This window comes from Solanum pennellii, chromosome 8, assembly GCF_001406875.1.
Source record: "Solanum pennellii chromosome 8, SPENNV200".
Lineage (NCBI taxonomy): Eukaryota > Viridiplantae > Streptophyta > Magnoliopsida > Solanales > Solanaceae > Solanum > Solanum pennellii.
This window is the reverse complement of record NC_028644.1, coordinates 55,053,178-55,073,343: the sequence shown is the minus strand read 5'-3', so window position 1 is coordinate 55,073,343 and position 20,166 is coordinate 55,053,178. Positions and strand designations below refer to the sequence as shown.

Sequence of the window (20,166 nt, the reverse complement as noted above, 5' to 3'; positions counted from 1 at the left end):
AGTGCTGACACTAACCTTTAAATTAGGTGATAATGTGTTTGTTGAGCATAATTACCAACACTAGTTGATCATATTGATGACAAAATTGATTTTCTTGCAAGATCGATTTTTGTCTATCTAGTGTTGACACTTAACTTTAAATATAGGAATAATGTATTTGTTAAGCATAAGTACCAACACTAGTTGATCCTATTGATGACAAAATTAATTTTCTTGCAAGATCAATTTTTGTCCATCTAGTGTTGACACTTTAACTTTAATTTAGGAATAATATGTTTGATAAGCATAAGTACTAACACTAGTAGATCCTATTGATGACAAAATTGATTTCTTTCAAGATCGGTTTGTGTCCATCTAGTGTTGACACTTCACTTTAATTTAGGAATAATACGTTTGTTAAGTATAAGTACCAACATTAGTTGGTTTTATTGATGACAAACTTGATTTTTATGCAAGATGCTTTGTGCCCATCAAGTGTTGAACAAAGTATAGTTTTTGTCTTATCCCTAATAATTTAAATATCTTTTATTTACGGAGAATTTAGTGGGAAATTAATTATAAACTCCATCCTTGTTCAACTAGTTCTTTTAATCATTTTCTTTTCTGTTCAGACTAATTAAATAAGGATATGAAATACTGATCATATCATGTAATCCCTTGAACTTAAATTCTTATCCTAAAGAAATTACGATTAGAACGACCAAATTGTGAAGTATATTGATATCTATATATAGTTCGGTGTCCCTCAAATTTATTATAAAATTGTGTTTTCTGATACTTTGTTCCTTTCAACATTTCAAATAAATCTCAAAATTCTTCTTCTTGTGTTCCTTTCAAGAAGAACATAGAGAAATTCCGTAATTATTCAGCTCATGTTCCTTTCATGAAATCCCAACTTTGTATTATTGCTCTTAATACTTCAAGGAGTAATAAAAAATTCAACATTGTTTATGTTGGAATTTGTTATTGAATAATAAGTAGTTCACATACTACTCATTTTTCTCAATATTTGAAAGAAGAGTATATCGATAACAATGGAATTACTAGAAGATGGCAACAGACATCAGTTGATCATTTGTATATTTCAAGGAATAAAATCACAATGACTCCACAAAGTTATCAATCAGTGTATCACTATGTTAGAATTATAAAAATTTAAATGAATAATCGTAATTCAAAGGAAATGCTCTTAATGCGGCAAGACATAGCAAATAATTTGAATGGTCAATCATCATAAAACAAGGAAAATTCTCCAGATTGTTGTGATGACCTTGAAGGTATTTTTGCAAAAAAATATTGTTTTATCCCTTCTGATTGTTGTCTCGAGTCATGTTGAATCAGTTTATGAGACTAGTTTTGTAATGGGATCGAGAAGTTCTGATGGTTTTTTTGGATGTTTTAGAGACTCTTAAGTTGATATAAGTGACTTTAGTAAACATCCAAAATTACGAGTCTCAAAATGAAATTTTATCTGTTTCACCAGCTCCCAAATGCAGAATTTGATCTCTTGAGTTGGAATTTTAAGTGAATTTAGGTCAAGAATTGACAACGTTCAGAGTTTGGATTCTCGAATTGGATTTTGATGATTCTGTTGGATCCAGGAGGTTATTGTAGAACTATGTAAGTTCTTAATTCTTTTCGGAGGTTTCAAGGACAATTCGGTATTTTTCAGTGAACATTTATTGAGACTTTACTAGGTTGCGGGTCAAGGCAACCTCTATTTTGTGTTTTGATAGTTCCATTGAGTCTAGAATGTTGAAATTAGTTGGGTATCATATTTGGCTTGTGTACATAGATTCTGAATGATCCTTAGGGTCCGCTTAGTGAATGTTTTTCAGCAATAGTGTTTGTTGTATCTATCCCTGTGCCTCTTTCACGTTCACGGATCTTAGTCACATTTGCAAAGGGCTTCGTGTTATGTCTTCCGTGTTTGTAGAGCTTTGACAATGATCATATAGCGTTGGATCCCATGTGTGTTCTAGCCAATTATAATATACTCTCAAGGATCCACAGGAAGACATTGTTGTTTATCTTCGACAGGATATGAAGATTGTTAAGAATCTTCCCTTTTGCTTATCATTCTCATTATACGTGATTACTTTCGCTAATACTGAATTGTCGCTTGTTCTTTTGAAAAGTGGCTAGGACGAGATCTACTGTGCGGCTGGTAGAGCAGGGAAAGCAGTCCCTGAGTATAGTGTTGAGATCCCAGTTAAGGTTATGGGTAGAGCTCGAGCGAGGGGGAGTAGGCATGTTAGAGGTGTCTCTCCCAAGCGAGAACTTTATGTTGGGGGGAACATGTTCCTTTAAGGTATTCAACAACACCATTAATGCAGGACATCTTGTTGAGAGTGTTGGGGTACTTGAGGGTTTTACACAAAGTAAGGGTGCCACAGGCACATCACAGTGTTCTCATATTAGAGTGGGGGCTCAAATCTCAGATCAATGTCAAGTTCCACTTGTCAATGGTCCTGTGGGACAGCCATCAGTGGGTCTTATTGTTAATGTTGATCCCTTACCAGAGTTATATATCAGGGTTCACAACTTTGGTGGTATTGTCTGATGATGTGCAACACCAATATGAGAAGTTCAGAAAGATGGATCTACACCTTAGTTTCAGGGTTGATATAGCAAAGATGCACAAAATTTCTTGTCTACACGTTGAGAGTTGCTTAAGATAATTGCTTTGACTGAGTATCATAATTTAGTTATATTGTCCTTCAGTTGTTTGTCCCGGCAAGGGATTGGTGGACCTTAATTGTAGATTTATACCAGTTGGGTATCCACCAGTGACTTTAAAGGTGAATTCTCATTCTTTGTATGACCGTTTTGTCCCTTGGAGTGTGAGGGAGGAGAGTCGATTGGATTTGAGAGTTTGAGTGAGGATTGCCTCATAGTTGCATAGTATGATAATTGGTTTTATTTGTCGTCAAATATGCACTAGCTATCAATTTGGATAAGTAAAAGAAGATCCATCGTTCGTGAAGGAATGGTCATACCTCATTTTTTCTGTATTATAAAAGCATCCCATGAGGAGGATTTCTTATTGTTCATAGTGGGAGTCTTCAATGAGGCGGAGTTACTGGAGCGTGATGAGTTTGCTTATATGAGAGATAAGAGGCCCATACTTCTAATAAAGTTTCTTTTAGTAGAGGATCCTTTTAGAAGAGTAGTTCCTTCTGGTCTCGAGGATTAGTTAGGCCACCATACAGAAATCCGATGATTGTAATATATCATGTATTCCCTATGGAGGTCGACAGGCAAAGAGGGTTATACTGTTCCTTCAAATTGTCACAGAAGTCCTTGATTCAGAAGTATGGTAAAGATTGTGAAGGCTCATATCATATTTTATGTCAGTGCCCTACTCAAGGCCGAGGAGGATCCCAACCTAGTTCCTTAGTTTTAGCTAGATCACCAATGTCTCATACTAGAGGTCCGGGGAGAGATCAAACGGGTAGAAGTTGTCGAATGCAAGGTAGGGGTGCTAGTGGTGATATGGCTATCCAAGGCAGAGGTAGTGGTATAGCTCAGAAGGGAGGTGGTAGAGGGGTCAGTGTTATGATTTTTAAGGGAGTCCTGAGGCTGAGTCTTTAAATTCACTTATTACTGGAAGATTCCCAATCTTGAAGCAGTCTATGAGGGTTTTTTGAGCGATCATCTTTTTCTAAAAAAACTAACGAAGAGGATTCCTAATATAAAATCCAAATTTTTTAGTTTCTGATCTCGTCATGACGCTATAGTGGCATGATGTCAGCCCAAGTCAAACTTCAAATTTCCAAAAAGTTTAATTGTGTCACTCAAAATTAATCTGATAGAATATTTTAATAATTCCCGAAATCCCACCCCATACTCAACCCGACCACTATATGGTCCCAACCAAGGGTCCTACTACACCAAACTCAACATTCTAAATATAATGACGCTAAAGAAAATCCCATCCGAACCTACTTGCCAAAGATGTTGACCAAGGTCAACCCTTTCCGAATAAAAGCTCCAAAATAGTAAATCTCACATGTTATCGCCCTTATTTCATACAAGGATCAAATGCAATTGCCATGTACATGGATGTGTGTCAATCATAGTCAAAAAAGTTACAACACATTCATATAAGACAAACCAATTAGTTAAGCACCCATCATATTACAATTGTACTTACTAGAACGTCAGCCAGTCCAAGTCTAAGGCCTCAGACCCGCAATCACAATAACACAACAAAAGTCAAGTATCAAAATAAACACACAATTGTACTAAAAGAATACAACACATCAAAATTAAGCTTCAAACCACCTAAAAGTACTTCTAAGGATTCTATATTAATCAAGCTGAGACTAAAGACAACCTAAAACATAGGCTTTAAGGCTAATATACTTGTACATGTCTCAAAATGGCCAAACTGTGACTACGGATCATGCAAGAATAAAATTTTTCCCTGCAATACTCCTAACAATCATCCAACCCAATTTATATAGAAACTAACTAAGCCAAGTCTAAAGAAGGAAATTGTAACCTACCTCAAAATCAAAATCGTACTCAAATGACTACTCGTGAACATTCATTTTTGAAAAGTCATGGAATGGTGCCACACTATCAAAAATACAAATTAAATATTAGTACGAGATGAATAATTCCCATATCAATGTTGTAAAATTCTGATCGGTAATTAGGTTGAGAATTGACCCTCAGAGCTTGACAACAAAATGAAAAATTAACTTTGTTATGATGTTTTTGTTGAGGTGATGATCACATGTCCAAAAGTTGGGGAAATAAGAGAGTGTAATTAGACCTCAAATGGTCCAAAAAATAAAGACTGAGAAAGTAAAGAATCACGGTCCAAATCAAGAATTAAACAAGGAAATTGAGCTAGAATAAGCAATATGAAGTAAGGAAAAAGAGATTTACCGAAGAATCAAGTGAAATGGTTGAGAAATGAGCTCAAACACCTAATATTGAGCTCTCATAAATAGAAATTTGACCATAGAGAAATGAGAGAAGAGAGAGATAATACTCAATGATCATTACCCTGGCAGATTAATGGACCCAAAGTGACCTATCACTGAACCAGAAAAGGAGCCGTTGGAGTGGAGGTTAACACTAACCTCCAACTCTATGGGAGCAAGCCAAATCTCACAAGAAAGGGCTAATTACCAGAATGGCAAAAGGTTTGCGAGTGCGGTCTTGTAGGAGCAGAAAAGTCTCGTAGGAGAGACCAAATGCTTAGTTAGCACCTTTTGCTGGCACGACTCACTCTTCACACTAGAAACATTACCAAAGCAAGCCAAACCTCAGAGGAGAGGTTGCATCATTAGATAATGCACCTATAATTAGAACTAAACTTTACATGTTCCGAATTGACCCTCACCCTCAAGATTCAATCAGGGTTCAACAAATGCAAACTAGGTATATTATCCAATTAGAGATGGAATTCCAAACTCAATGGAATCAAAGATATGTCCAATGGAGTCCGTCTCAATGAAATGTTGATCAAAGTAGACGCTACAATAAAACAACCAAAAGAACTAATCAAACAAGCAACTCAATCTCAACCTAGATCAGACTCGACAATTTAGAACTAAATATCATTCGAGCTTGTTTACCCAAAGTCAACCATTTCCATAAAAAAGCCCCAAAATGAACAAACTCACCCAATACTCTCCTGACACCTCAAGGAGTGTTTCATCCATCCTAACAACTAAAAAACACAACATCAAGATATGAAAAGGGGAATTGGAAATAAACACAAATGACATCAAGGGTAATAACAAGATACATTTTTGGTTTCATTAACAAATTTAGTCACTATTTATCTGCTCAGAGAAACTTGACTTATGTTGAGAATTGTTTTTTTCCACTATTACAATTTAGGTTTCCAAAAGGCCGATAATTCAATTTATTTGTTTCCCATGATTCTGTTTCAAAAAGGAAGATGTTTTTATTGTGTCTAGAACTAGTGTCCTTATCTTGTTTTTACTATGTTTTGTTGTACCAAGGATATTAATTTTAAAATCTCATCAATTTGGTTTTATTTTCGGCTTCCTAAACAATCCACAATTTCGCATGAAGTTCAACTTTTTTTCCACAAAGTGAAAAATTGCTCATAAGTTTTTGAATAATAAACTTATGAAATTCATAGGCAAGCTTAAGAAAGCATGTCTCGTTTTTGTCGGTTCTTGATTCCATTTGTTCGAGGTTTGGTTAAATGATGAAATATGTATATATGTTTTATTTTACTGTGGAGAGTTTTAATAAACAATATTGTAAATTTAGAAGGTGATATGCAATTAATTCATTTGGATGGAACAATACCACAGTTTGATTTAGAAAGGTCTAATACAATTGATTCAATAGATTGAACAATATTATGTTAGACAGTATTGTGAGTTCTCCATTGTTATATCAATACCCTTATATTTTTACAAGTTGGGTTTAGTTTCCATATAGTTTAGAACACATTCATGGATTCTTATATGTGCTTTTCTGGTTTTTCTGGAAATTGAATAGAGCATTAATTCATGAAATCCATAAATTAAATATAATCAAACATATAGTTACACACTTAGTCTGACTTGCCTTTCGGCTTTAGGCCATTATTACTTTGTATTATCTTTGTAGTAGTACCTTTTTATCTTTGAACGTATTATTTTCTCCTTTCAAGTTTGTAGGTTTGTAACATGCATTTTTATAATAATTTTATTCTAGTGTTTGAAGATTCAAAGATAGTTCTTCTCCACAGTATTTATGTGAAATAAACTTCATGCAATAACTAGGTCATTGAGTCCTCCATTTGTTGGTTAAATTTATGGGAGATAGTAAAGTTTTCTTCTTTGGCACCTGTCAAAGTTGTAGCAAATGAAATGTAATAAAGATAAATACATTATTGTTAGAGAAATTTTTGAGCAGAAATTAATCGAGAATGACATTGGTGGAATTCAAAAGATGCTTTGAAGGCTTAAAATTTTTTCCTATACTTTGATAGTATTTATCAATTCATTGAGTTTATCAATGTATAGTTTGCTCATCAGAAGAAGAAGACTACTGGTGAAGTGGATTTTCACAGTATCCTTTCTTAGAGTCATTGGCTTATGATGAAACAATAAAAAAAATATTATAGAAGACTTTCTCAAGCTCTTCATCGTTATAAAACTGTATATGTTGGGGGGAAAAGGTGCTTAAGATTATATTTAGAGCAGGTAGGTTGTTGTATGTTAGAACAGAAAGAATGACGTATGAAAATAAGCATGGATCATCTGCTTCACCCGTGAAGCTTCTTACACCATAAGAAGCTATCAATGGACTGAACCAGGAGGCTTTTCTGAAGAAAAGCAATTTGTTCATTAAAACTAATACATGTTTTTTTCCATGTTCAGTTTCCAATACTCGTACAAAAGTTTATAGGCTAATAAAAAAAGATACATGGCTAGGTGTGCAAGATGGTTGTCCAATTTAGAATTTGCAATATGTTGGACAATAAGGCTAGGATGGAGATCAACAAGAATCTTAGAGAAAAGAGCACAACATCTCCAACTTCATCTAAGACGGAAAAAGAAGTGGAAAATAAGAAACTAACTTTGTCTGTATGTAGTGATCCTGTTGATTTTGAACTAGAAGCTAAGTCAATGATGGTTCTTGATTTGGACTTCCATAATTTTGACAAGTGTATAATTTTTCCAATTGGCCACATTTTTTACTTGTCAAAATTATGAAAGTCTTGATTACGAATATTCATAGACTTAAATTGTAGTTGTAGAGCACTAAAGATGGGCAAAGTTTGTTTCTTCTTTTTTCCATATATTTTCATTCTAAGTTGAAGTTGGAAAAGTTGTTTCTACATCTTATTGATCTCCATCCCAGCCTTATTCACTTACATATTGTAAATTTCTAAATTGTACAATTCTCCTAAACGCCTAGACATTCCTCTCCTTTTTAATAGCTTATCATCTTTTGAACAAGTGGAAACTGAATCATGATCAAAACATGCATTTGTTTTCATGATTGAATTACTTTTCTTCAAAAATGCCTCCTAGTACATTGCACTCATAACTTCTTATGAATTAAGAAGATTCATTTTGGAAGTAGAATATCCATGTTTATTTTCCTACATCATTCTTTTGGTTCTATCAGGCAACAAACTCAGAGCGTTAGATATAATCTTAAGAGAACAAATTGATTTATATTAAGAGCTTGAGCAAGCTTTGTGTAATATTATATTATATTGTTTCATCATTAGTTGAGGGTTCTACAGAAAGGACACGAGAAAAATCCACTTCCACATTAGTCTTCTTCTCATGAGCAACATAAACATTGATAATCTACCGGGACTAGGAATTACCATTTGACGCTAGATACCTATTTTGAGTCTTCAAAGCAAACTTTTGAACTTCAACAATGTCCTTCTAGGGTAATTTTTCCTCATCAATTTATTTGGTCTTAACAACTTCATCTTTGTTACATTTCATTTGCCTACAATTTTGGTAAGATGCAAATAAGAAAACCTTATTCTCTCTTTCAAATTAATCAAAAAATGGAGCAACACTCAACAACTTGGTAATTAATAGGTGAAGATTATTTACATAAATACTGCACATAAGAAATAACATTGACTATTCAAACCTTAGAATACAAACTTAACAAAAATGCAAATAATCGAACTAAAAACTTGAAAGCCATAAATAATACCATAATAGAAAAAACAAAAATTTACTTGTTATCAAAGCTACACTTAAAGAAAGAAATGTAACACCCCATATTTCGAACAAACGAATACTCAACAGTTGGCATTTAAAAATCAACCCTAACCATACTTCCAAGGAGGTTCTTCATGATTCGTGGATCATCCTGTGAGCTGTGGATCATTCCACGAGCTATGGAATAGCCTCATGGACTCACCATTTTACATGAAATCCAAGGATGGAAATCCTAAACATGAACATTTAACTTTTATTAGGGGAGTATGTTAGATTAAATACTAATTTTCTCCCATATTCGATGCTATCAAATCTCCCAAACTCTAAAAAAACCTCGAGGAAGACTAAGTTTAGGTTTCTAAGGTTCCAACCTAGATCCTCTTTGAAACTCTAGTTATTCATATACATACATAATGACCTTTCATCTTTGCTAAAAGACGATTGGCCTTTACTATTTACACAGTTACTTGACCTTTACTATTTACACAGTAACTTGACTCTTACTATTTACACTGACACTATTTACTTTACGACTTTTTTACAAGAAAACAAAATAAACTTTGGCCAAATGGCCGACATACTATATTCTATTTTATTTAATGGCCTTTACATTTTTATATATGGCCGACAATGATTATGACTAATTTGTACACATATCTTTATGTCTTATCTTCTTCTCCTTAGTTTACTCCAGTTGTACTCCCGGGACATAGTTATCTTCGCCATTGCATTTTGAACATAGATGGTCTGGATACTTTTGTCCGATCAGTTTGCAATATCTGGTCATCAAATCTTGAGAAATGAAATTTTTCCTGATAGCCCTTGTTGTAGGTATTTGTTCTGGTTTCAGTAGACTTAATATCCATTGTCGTACTTCTTCCATATCTGCTACTCTTATATCTTTACAATTGGAGTATATCATTGTTTGATCTCTGTTGTAATAACTCCAAATTGCATTTTCATTTAGGTAATTGTTTGATAACTCATTTAATATAGTAGCTATCCCAATAGTTCTTTTGTTTGCATAAAAATTTGGGATATCCACCTTCTGTATCTCTTCTTGTATATCTATTTTTTCTGGTATTATCATATCTCTGGTTAAACCTATCTTAATAACTTGTATTGTAGGTTTAATTTCTTCATATAGTATCTCTGCTGTTGCTGAGTAGAACTTTATATAAAATAAAGTTCCTTTAGTTATTCTTTTATATTGCAGAAGTGCCTTATGTAGCTCAGGTATTTTAGCTACTTCGTCTCCAGTAATAGTATATACTGTGCTTATTAGTCCGTAATTGTAGCAAGTTGCTACTAGGTTTGGATTCGTTCCTGGTTGTGCAATTAGTTTATTGTATCCTTGTAGATGTTGGGTTATGTAGTCTTGTTCAGGGTTTCTCGTATTTTTGGCTTTAGGGTTTTTGTTTAGAAAAGTCTGTACTTTGTATATATTTTCTATATACATTCTGGTAATGTGGTTATATGTTTGTTTATCTGAATCTAGGCTGGCTTTGTAGGTATTTATTTGTGGTGGTATGAATATATCTTTCTGGGTACTTTGAGGTGTATACGGTTTTGAGAATAACTTATTCAAGTTTGTATTTGTGTATTTTATTTTAGTCTCCTCATTTTTTGTAGGTTGTCCTGCTGTAGATGTGCTGGCTGTAGCTGCATTTAAACAAATGTTAAGGGTTTTTTGGAGTTTCCCATCGTCTCCTTGTAGCTCTGGAATTTTAGCGTCTTCCGATCGACGTAACTCTGTATGTTGGCGTAGCTCCGCATATTTATAGTCATGCTGCTGACTATTAGCTTTTAGATTTTGTAACTCTTTTCCCATACTATCCACCTTCGTAGAAAGTGTATTAATAGCTTTGAGTATTTCTTCTGTTGTATCTGGTTCAGTTTGTGTTCCTTTTTCTTGATAGGTAATCTGCAACGAGATTTTCATCAGTTTTTATAATTTCAATTGTAAATGTAAAATTTAATATATTCAATACTAATCTCCTTATTTCTTTTGTTGTAACTGAATCATCTAACTTTTTTGTTATCCACCATTTTACCTGTGTGTTATCTGTTCTTACAATAAATTTATTGTAAACTATATATGGTTCAAATGCTAATAAACATTTATATAATGCAAATAATTCCTTTCTGTTTATTTCCCATTTTGTTTGTGCCTCAGTATATGATCCTGAGCAATACCTGCAATGGTGTTCTATCTTTTCTTTGTCATATTTATATTTTAGTACTCCTCCATAACTGTGATCGCTTGAATCTGTTTCAATTATATATGTGAATGTTCTACTTTCATCAGGAAAATATAATTTTGGTAATTTTTTGCATAATTTTTTAATATTTTTTATGTGTTCTTTATCTTTGTTGTCAAAATGATATTCAATATCTTTTTTGAGTTTTTTGTATAATGGTTTTAAATGTTCTGCTAATTTTGGTATATATTCTCTTACTTGATTTACTAATCCTAAGAATGATTGTAATTTCTTTTTTGTATCTATATTTTCATCTATAGTAATTATTTTTTGTACTATGTGAGTTTGCATTTTTATTCCATTTTTATCTATTTGTATTCCTAGAAATTCTATCTGTGGTTTCATAATTTCTGCTTTACTTTTACTTAAACTTATACCTGAGTGTTTGATTATATGTATAAATTTTTCTAATAATCTTATATGTTCATCTTGTGTTTTAGAATATAATAATATATCATCTATATATATAACACAATTTTCTAGTTGGTTAAAACAGTTATCCATAAAATGTTGATATCTACCTGGTGCATTTTTATATCCAAATGGTAATACATTCCATTCATAAAATCCTTGTGGTACTGTAAATGCTGTTAATTGTTTAGATTCTTCTTCTAGTTTTAGATGGTAAAATCCTGATTTACAGTCAAATTTACTAAAATAGTTATATCCTTGTATCTGTCTTATTTTAAGTATTTTATTTGGTATTGGGTAGTTGTATGTTTTAGTTTTGGCGTTTAGATTTCTGTAATCTATAACCATTCTACTTTTACCTCTTTTTTGTTCACTGTGTTTTATAACTATAAATGCTGGGCTTGTGTGCTTACTGTTACTTTCCTGTATATAATTCTTTTCCAGTAATTCATTTATATGTATTTTAAATTCTTGTAAATCATCGAAATTATATTTTAACGGTTTCTGTGTTATTATGCTATTTTCGTCTATTAGCTCAATTTTTACCTTTGTTTTATGTTTTTCCCATCCTTGTAATGGGTCTTCATTGTATAGTTGTTTTAGTTGTTCATTAATTATTTGAACTCTGTCTATTGTAAATATGATTATTTCCAATTGCGTTTCTTGTTCTTTATCTATATTTTTCATTTCTTGGTTTATTTTTTCACTACCTTTTATCCATTCCATAGCTTTTCGTTGTTTATTTTTTACCCTTTTTGCTCCTATTTTATTGCCACATGGTGTAGTAAGCCACCAGTGTGTTTTTGTTATTATATGTGGGTAAAATTTATCTAAAAATGGCATTCCTAGTAACATATCTTTTGTTGTGAACTCAAAATTATAGATTTCTTCTATTATTAGTATTTTATCCCATATTTGTATCTTTATATTTTTTGCTTTGTATTTTATCATACTTCCTTCATTATTAAATCCTGTTACTACCATAGGTGTTTTTAGTTTTTCCCATTTATCTTCTGGTAGACAATTATATTTACATATGTTTGCTTCTGCTCCCGTATCTATCATAGGTGTATAATATCTGTTGTAATATCCTTCTACAATAATTTTCGCAAGAATAAATATTTTCATTATTCATTTTGTTCTTTTTATGATTATTTTCTTATTTTGACAAGTTATTGTTAATTGTTCATTTTCTATTTTGTATGGCTTAACTTTTTCTAACCATTTTATTCCTAACGTGATATTATAATTTCCTTCGTATATTTTAAATTGTAATTTTAATGGAATTCCTCCTATAATTATTTCTTTTTCTGTTGTTTCTTCGTTTGTGTTTATTATTTCACTGGGTAATCCAGGGTATGTGTGTCCTGTTTTTATAATTTCTTCTTCTAATACTAGTTCTCTTGTTATATGATTTTCTTCTTGTCCTGTATTTATCAAGATTTTATATTTTCTTTGATCCATTATTCCTGTTATAAAATAGTGGTTAGGTGTTATTTCTTCTAATAATTCTTGGGGCATTTCATATTTTCTTTTAGATGTACTCATTCTTGATGAGGTAGCTCTTGTTAGTGTATTTGGTACGCTTGAAGTACTTAATCTTTCTTTTACTATTTCTAAATCTTCTTCCATGTCAATTTCTTTATAGCTGTAGTCATTATTGTCTATTACAGTAATTATTTTTTCGAAAGGATTTTCTATTTTTATTTTATCAATTTTATTTCTTGCTGTTATTTTATGTTTTGTGGTTAATATATATAGATTTTTACATCTCGCTGTAAATATTTTACTTCCTGGTGCTAACTTTATTCCTGATAATTTCCAATATAGTACTAATGATTTATCTATGTTTGTATCTGTTAATGCTACTGTGTAATTAGCACTTATTATGAATTTAAATTTTTGGTATATTAAATTTCCTCTAACTGCACTGATTACGCTTTTTTCTATAGGATGTATTATTCTGTCATCTGCTAGATATATTTCAATGGGTGTATCTATTCCTTCTCTGAAACAAGCTTTTATCAGTATTTCTGTTCCTCCTAAATGTACATATTTTATATCTGCTTTATTTTTTATGTTTTGTATTTCTTTATTTATTATTCGTTTGTTTATTATAGGTATATATGCTTTTCCACTTGTATATTTACAATCTATGGCATGTTCTTTCTGACTAACTACATAATATTCTTCTTTTCGTCTTTTAAAAATATTTTTTAATAAGGATGTTTCAAGTATCTTTTCAACGCTTAAATCTAATTCTTTTCCTTTTATTTGTTCAAAAATTGTGTTATCAAATATGATTTTTTGATGTGATATTTCTTCATTTTCATAATTTTCTTCAGTTATTATTTTTATTTCACTTTCTGACATTATTCTTCATTTATTTCATCATTATCTGTATTAGTATTTTCTTCTTCATTTTCAGTTTCTATATCTGATACTTCGTATATACTATCATTTTCACTTAATTCATAGTCTATGTATTCTATTTGCATATATTTTTCATCGTCTATAATTAATTCTGCAATTTGTTTTCTTTTTAGGTTTTTTGGTAATTTACAATTTTTAGCTATGTGTCCTATTTTTCCACAATTGTAACAAGTACATTGGGATATTTTCCTCTTTGGTCTATATGGTCTTTTTGTTTTATAATTTTTTATATAATATCTTCTTCTTGGTTGTTTATATTTATACTTAGTTTTATTTTTTGTGTAATTTTTATATCTTTTACTTTTCTGTTTTTTATATGTGCATCCAAATTGTGGTGCCATTTTATTTTTGCAACACGATAAGTTTTTATTTAATACTTTTTCCATTTTTAATTTTTCTTTTTGGCTTTCACATAATTGTGTAAACCATTGAGATAAGAATTTTATTCTAGATCCTAAAGTATCTGTAAGCCCTTCATTCTCCCAATCTTTAATTACTTTTGTACTAAATGGTTCTGGTAATTTTGTAAAATATTGGTGTCTTACTTCTTTTGCTTCATTAAGATTATATTTTGCTTTGTAGTAATATTCTTTAAATGCGCAAGTGTATTCTTCTATAAAGCACATTTTACATATAGCTAATTTTGTCATAAGTTGCCTGTTTATTATTTTTTCTTTATTTTGTTCTTTTACATCTGTGGTCATACCTCCGAATTCACTTCTTATCGTCAGTTCGTATTTATCTAATATTTCTATATTTGTTGCTAAAGAAGATCCATCTAATTTTGTATTATTTCTAAGTACTTCTAAACTTTCTGGGGGTAGATTTTCTATCCATAATTTAACTGTTCCTACAAATGTTCTTTCTATATATCTTGGTGTTTCTGTTGTACTTATTTTGTTATCTATCAGTTGTTTAGATATATTTCCCGTCCATAGTAACATTACTTTATTTATATCTGTTACACAATCTAGGTCTAAGAAATTATATTGTTCATTTGCTGGTTTTGGTATCCAATTTTTATTTAATCTACTGTTCCATATTGTATTAGCTCTATCTGACTGTTGATAACTTTCTGTATAATAAGTTGGTTGTGCCCTTCTAGGACTAGTTCTGGGACTATTTCTTGGACTATTTCTTGGACTATTTTCTGGTTTAACTCCTGATGTACTAGGTCTATTTGTATCTCCTGTATTTATTTCTAATTTCTTTAGTTTGTTTGTCTGTTCCAAGATTTCTGTATATGTTTCACTTATATCACTTATTTCCGATTTTTGGTCATTTTCATTTTCATCTATTTCATTTATTTCATTTAATTCAAGATCTTCATCTAATTTTTGTCGTACTTCGTTTATTTTATTTTTTAATTCTTTTTCTAGTTCTTTTTCTTTTTCTATTTGTTTTGCTTTTTGTTTTTCTTCATATAATAATCTTAATTTTGTTAGTTCTTTTTCTAGTTCTTCTATTCTTGTATTTTTTATTTCTTCTACGTATTGTACTTCTTGTTTTGCTTGTATTCTTATTTTTTCTATTTCTTTTGATCTGTCTATTTCTTCATTTTCTTTTGTTATTCTTACCATAGCTGTTAAACTGTCTTCTAATTTTGCTGTTTCTCTTTCTAACATTAAGTATAGATTATTTCCTATTTTTTTATATCTTCTTCCTAGATTTGAAAATATTATTTTTATTATCATTCCGTCTTGATTTTCATATGTTTTTTCGTCTACTGCAAATTCTTCTTTATTCATTATAATTTATGTATTATATTATGTTGTAACTCATATTCAAGACAATCTAATTCTAATTTTAACATAGATATATCTTTTCTTTGTACTAGTATCGATTTATTACATACATCTGCTAATATGTTTTCTTCTAATCTTCTTTTTCTATGTTGTAATTCTTGTTCTTTTTCAGTTATTTTTTCCATTATTTTTTCTATTAATTGTTGTTTATAAATTTCTTTGTTCATACTGTTTTTTCAAATAGCGAACATATTTGTATTCTGTTTTCGAAATTTTATCTATTAAATGATCTTTTTCATTATTACTTGTTTTGACTAGTTGTGATAGTTCATATTCTATATATAAGGGTCTTAATTTTTTCCATGTTTTTCTTATTTTTTTACCTATATTGTTTGTTGTTATTTTAGTTTCTTTGCTTGGTATTATATTATCCTTCATAAAATGTCTTTCTGTAATATTCTCTTTTAAGTAGATCTAATCGTTGTATTTCATTAGCATTATTTGTAATATATTCTAGATGTTCAACTTCTCTAGTTCTCAAATAATCGAATAGATTTTCTATTAGTAATTTTTCATGTAGATCTATATCTTCTATAGTTTTTACCCAATATTGTAAATATTCGTAATTTATCATTAGTCTGTATCTATATCATCATATAAATCATACATATCATAATAAAGTTCATCCTGTATACTTTGTATGGTTAACTGAGTCCAACCTTGAGTTGTTATCTCTATTATTTCATATGTTACCAATTTATCATAAATTTCTCTTTTTATGTCAGTATTAAGATTTTTTAATATATAAAGTAGTAATATCTTATATTCATCATTATCATCAATTAAGTAGGTACTCATTTTATTCATTTTTGCTAAAAGTTTTATTCCTTTCAACCTCTTAATAAATTATACTTACTTATTATGTAATAATAATGGTTTAATAATCATCTCGTCTAGTCACTACTACAGCTTTCTTCTTTGATTAGTTACCCTAACAGCGCCTCAACTCTGTTTACTCCCCTAAACGGCCTTCTTTGCCTACCGGTTTCAACTTTAGGATGGCATAGTCTGGGCATACTTGTTCATAGAATATTTCTGTAGCAAACCTTCTAAAGATGCTTATTATAACATTATTAGAACATGATAAATAATTATAATTAACAAGAGATTTTCAGGAATAAATTTGTTTAGCTACTCATAAATTTAAGAGTGTATACCTGTTTTTGTAGATTTGTAGCTCCAGAATTTTCCATAGTTATTATTTAACTAGCTAGCTCTGATACCAATTTTGGGTGGAAGCGTTAAAGAGGAATAATTGTAGAGAGAAGAGAGTAGTGGAAGACTGATGATTTTATTTATGAGGGGAAGCCCTCTATTTATATACAAAAATTTCACACTTTTGACCAAAATGGCCGACATCTACTTTACACTTGGTCTTTTTACATTCGACCGACGCAAAAAACAAAACTTAGTGGCCTATCTTTATTATTGGCCGACACTAACACTGTTTACTTTATGACTTTTTACATTATTGGCTTTTCAGCCGACGCTATACGACAAAATTAAAAGATTCTTACTTTATACATATGGCTGATATTCAGCCGACGCAACAATAATAATAACAACAATAATAATAACTTTTTTTTTTATAGATTCGTTCTTTATCCTAAATCAACTGTAGGTATCCTAAATCAACTGTAGGTATCACATTATCTTCTCCGTTGCACTTGGAGCATTTATGATCTGGGTATTTGTTGCTGATAAGTTTGCAATATCTTACTAATAATTCTTCTGAAATAAATCCTTTCTTCAAAGCTCTTGTAGATGGTTGTTCTTCTGGTTTTAGCAATGACAAAATCCATCTCTGAACTTCATCCATATCTGATTTTCTTAATTCTTTGGAGTTTGCATAAATCATCACCTGATCTCTTGCATAATAGCTCCAAATGGCATTGCCATTTAAATAATTGTTTGCTAACTCTTGTATAATTGTAGCTATACCAATTATTCTTTTATTTGCATAAAAGTTAGGTATTTCTACTTTTGGTATCTCATTTTGTTTTTCTATCTCTTCTGGAATAATCATATCTCTGGTTAATCCTATCTTTACCACCTGTATTGGTGATTTTATCTCTTCGTATAGTATCTCTGCTGGTGCTGTATAACATTTTATATAGAATAAATTTCCTTTGGTAATTCTTTTATATGTTAAAAATGCTCTATGTAGTTCTGGTATTCCGGCTATTTCTTCTCCGGTATATGTGTATACTGTATTTAATAGTCCGTAGTTATAACATGTTTTTACTAGGTTGGGGTTGGTCTTAGGTTGTGCAATAAGTTTGTTATATCCTTGTAGTTTCTGGGTTATATAGTCTTCTTCGGGAGTTTTTGTTTGTGTGGATCTTGGGTTTAGGTTTAGATATGTCTGAATTTTGTGTATGTTTTCAATGTAAGATTGGGTAATATAGTTGTATCTTTTTTTGTCATTTTGTAGGCTTATTGCATAGGTAGATGTTTGTGGTTCTGCTGGTATCTGCATTTGTGGTTTTTGGGTAAATGGTTTTGCAAATAGCTGGTTTAAATTTGTATTAATTCTTTTGCTTGTACCTGCAGCTGTATCTAAACAAACATTGTTATGGGTTTTTCGGAGTTTCCCATCGTCTCCTTGTAGCTCTGGAATTTTAGCGTCTTCCGATCGACGTAACTCTACATGTTGGCGTAGCTCCGCATATTTATAGTCATGCTGCTGACTATTAGCTTTTAGATTTTGTAACTCTTTTCCCATACTATCCACCTTCGTAGAAAGTGTATTAATAGCTTTGAGTATTTCTTCTGTTGTATCTGGTTCAGTTTGTGTTCCTTTTTCTTGATAGGTAATCTGCAACGAGATTTTCATTAGTTTTTATAATTTCAATTGTAAATGTAAAATTTAATATATTCAATACTAATCTCCTTATTTCTTTTGTTGTAACTGAATCATCTAACTTTTTTGTTATCCACCATTTTACCTGTGTGTTATCTGTTCTTACAATAAATTTATTGTAAACTATATATGGTTCAAATTCTAATAAACATTTATATAATGCAAATAATTCCTTTCTGTTTATTTCCCATTTTGTTTGTGCCTCAGTATATGATCCTGAGCAATACCTGCAATGGTGTTCTACCTTTTCTTTGTCATATTTATATTTTAGTACTCCTCCATAACTGTGGTCACTTGAATCTGTTTCAATTATATATGTGAATGTTCTACTTTCATCAGGAAAATATAATTTTGGTAATTTTTTGCATAATTTTTTAATATTTTTTATGTGTTCTTTATCTTTGTTGTCAAAATGATATTCAATATCTTTTTTGAGTTTTTTGTATAATGGTTTTAAATGTTCTGCTAATTTTGGTATATATTCTCTTACTTGATTTACTAATCCTAAGAATGATTGTAATTTCTTTTTTGTATCTATATTTTCATCTATAGTAATTATTTTTTGTACTATGTGAGTTTGCATTTTTATTCCATTTTTATCTATTTGTATTCCTAGAAATTCTATCTGTGGTTTCATAATTTCTGCTTTACTTTTACTTAAGCTTATACCTGAGTGTTTGATTATATGTATAAATTTTTCTAATAATCTTATATGTTCATCTTGTGTTTTAGAATATAATAATATATCATCTATATATATAACACAATTTTCTAGTTGGTTAAAACAGTTATCCATAAAATGTTGATATCTACCTGGTGCATTTTTATATCCAAATGGTAATACATTCCATTCATAAAATCCTTGTGGTACTGTAAATGCTGTTAATTGTTTAGATTCTTCTTCTAGTCTTAGATGGTAAAATCCTGATTTACAGTCAAATTTACTAAAATAGTTATATCCTTGTATCTGTCTTATTTTAAGTATTTTATTTGGTATTGGGTAGTTGTATGTTTTAGTTTTGGCGTTTAGATTTCTGTAATCTATAACCATTCTACTTTTACCTCTTTTTTGTTCACTGTGTTTTATAACTATAAATGCTGGACTTGTGTGCTTACTGTTACTTTCCTGTATATAATTCTTTTCCAGTAATTCATTTATATGTATTTTAAATTCTTGTAAATCATCGAAATTATATTTTAACGGTTTCTGTGTTATTATGCTATTTTCGTCTATTAGCTCAATTTTTACCTTTGTTTTATGTTTTTCCCATCCTTGTAATGGGTCTTCATTGTATAGTTGTTTTAGTTGTTCATTAATTATTTGAACTCTGTCTATTGTAAATATGATTATTTCCAATTGCGTTTCTTGTTCTTTATCTATATTTTTCATTTCTTGGTTTATTTTTTCACTACCTTTTATCCATTCCATAGCTTTTCGTTGTTTATTTTTTACCCTTTTTGCTCCTATTTTATTGCCACATGGTGTAGTAAGCCACCAGTGTGTTTTTGTTATTATATGTGGGTAAAATTTATCTAAAAATGGCATTCCTAGTAACATATCTTTTGTTGTGAACTCAAAATTATAGATTTCTTCTATTATTAGTATTTTATCCCATATTTGTATCTTTATATTTTTTGCTTCTCGATTAATTTTTTATCAACAATTTTTCTAGCTGTAACATCTTCATCTTTATATTTTACAACTTAGAGAG

The 20,166-nt window shown here is 30.5% G+C and overlaps 2 protein-coding genes across 2 annotated transcripts; both read right to left on the bottom strand.

The window, feature by feature from the left end:
- Positions 1-9,145: 9,145 nt before the first annotated feature.
- On the bottom strand, positions 9,146-16,944 carry LOC107027722. The gene is made up of 2 exons (XM_015228807.2): positions 16,749-16,944; positions 9,146-10,605 (listed from the first exon to the last, which is right to left on the bottom strand). The coding sequence occupies exons 1-2, from the start codon at positions 16,782-16,784 to the stop codon at positions 9,367-9,369; spliced, it is 1,275 nt and encodes a 424-aa protein (XP_015084293.1). The 5' UTR covers positions 16,785-16,944; the 3' UTR covers positions 9,146-9,366.
- A 247-nt stretch (positions 16,945-17,191) lies between these two features.
- On the bottom strand, positions 17,192-18,586 carry LOC107028093. The gene has a single exon (XM_015229147.2). It carries the CDS (start codon positions 18,425-18,427, stop codon positions 17,198-17,200), a length of 1,230 nt encoding a protein of 409 aa, XP_015084633.1. The 5' UTR covers positions 18,428-18,586; the 3' UTR covers positions 17,192-17,197.
- Between the last annotated feature and the right edge of the window lie 1,580 nt (positions 18,587-20,166).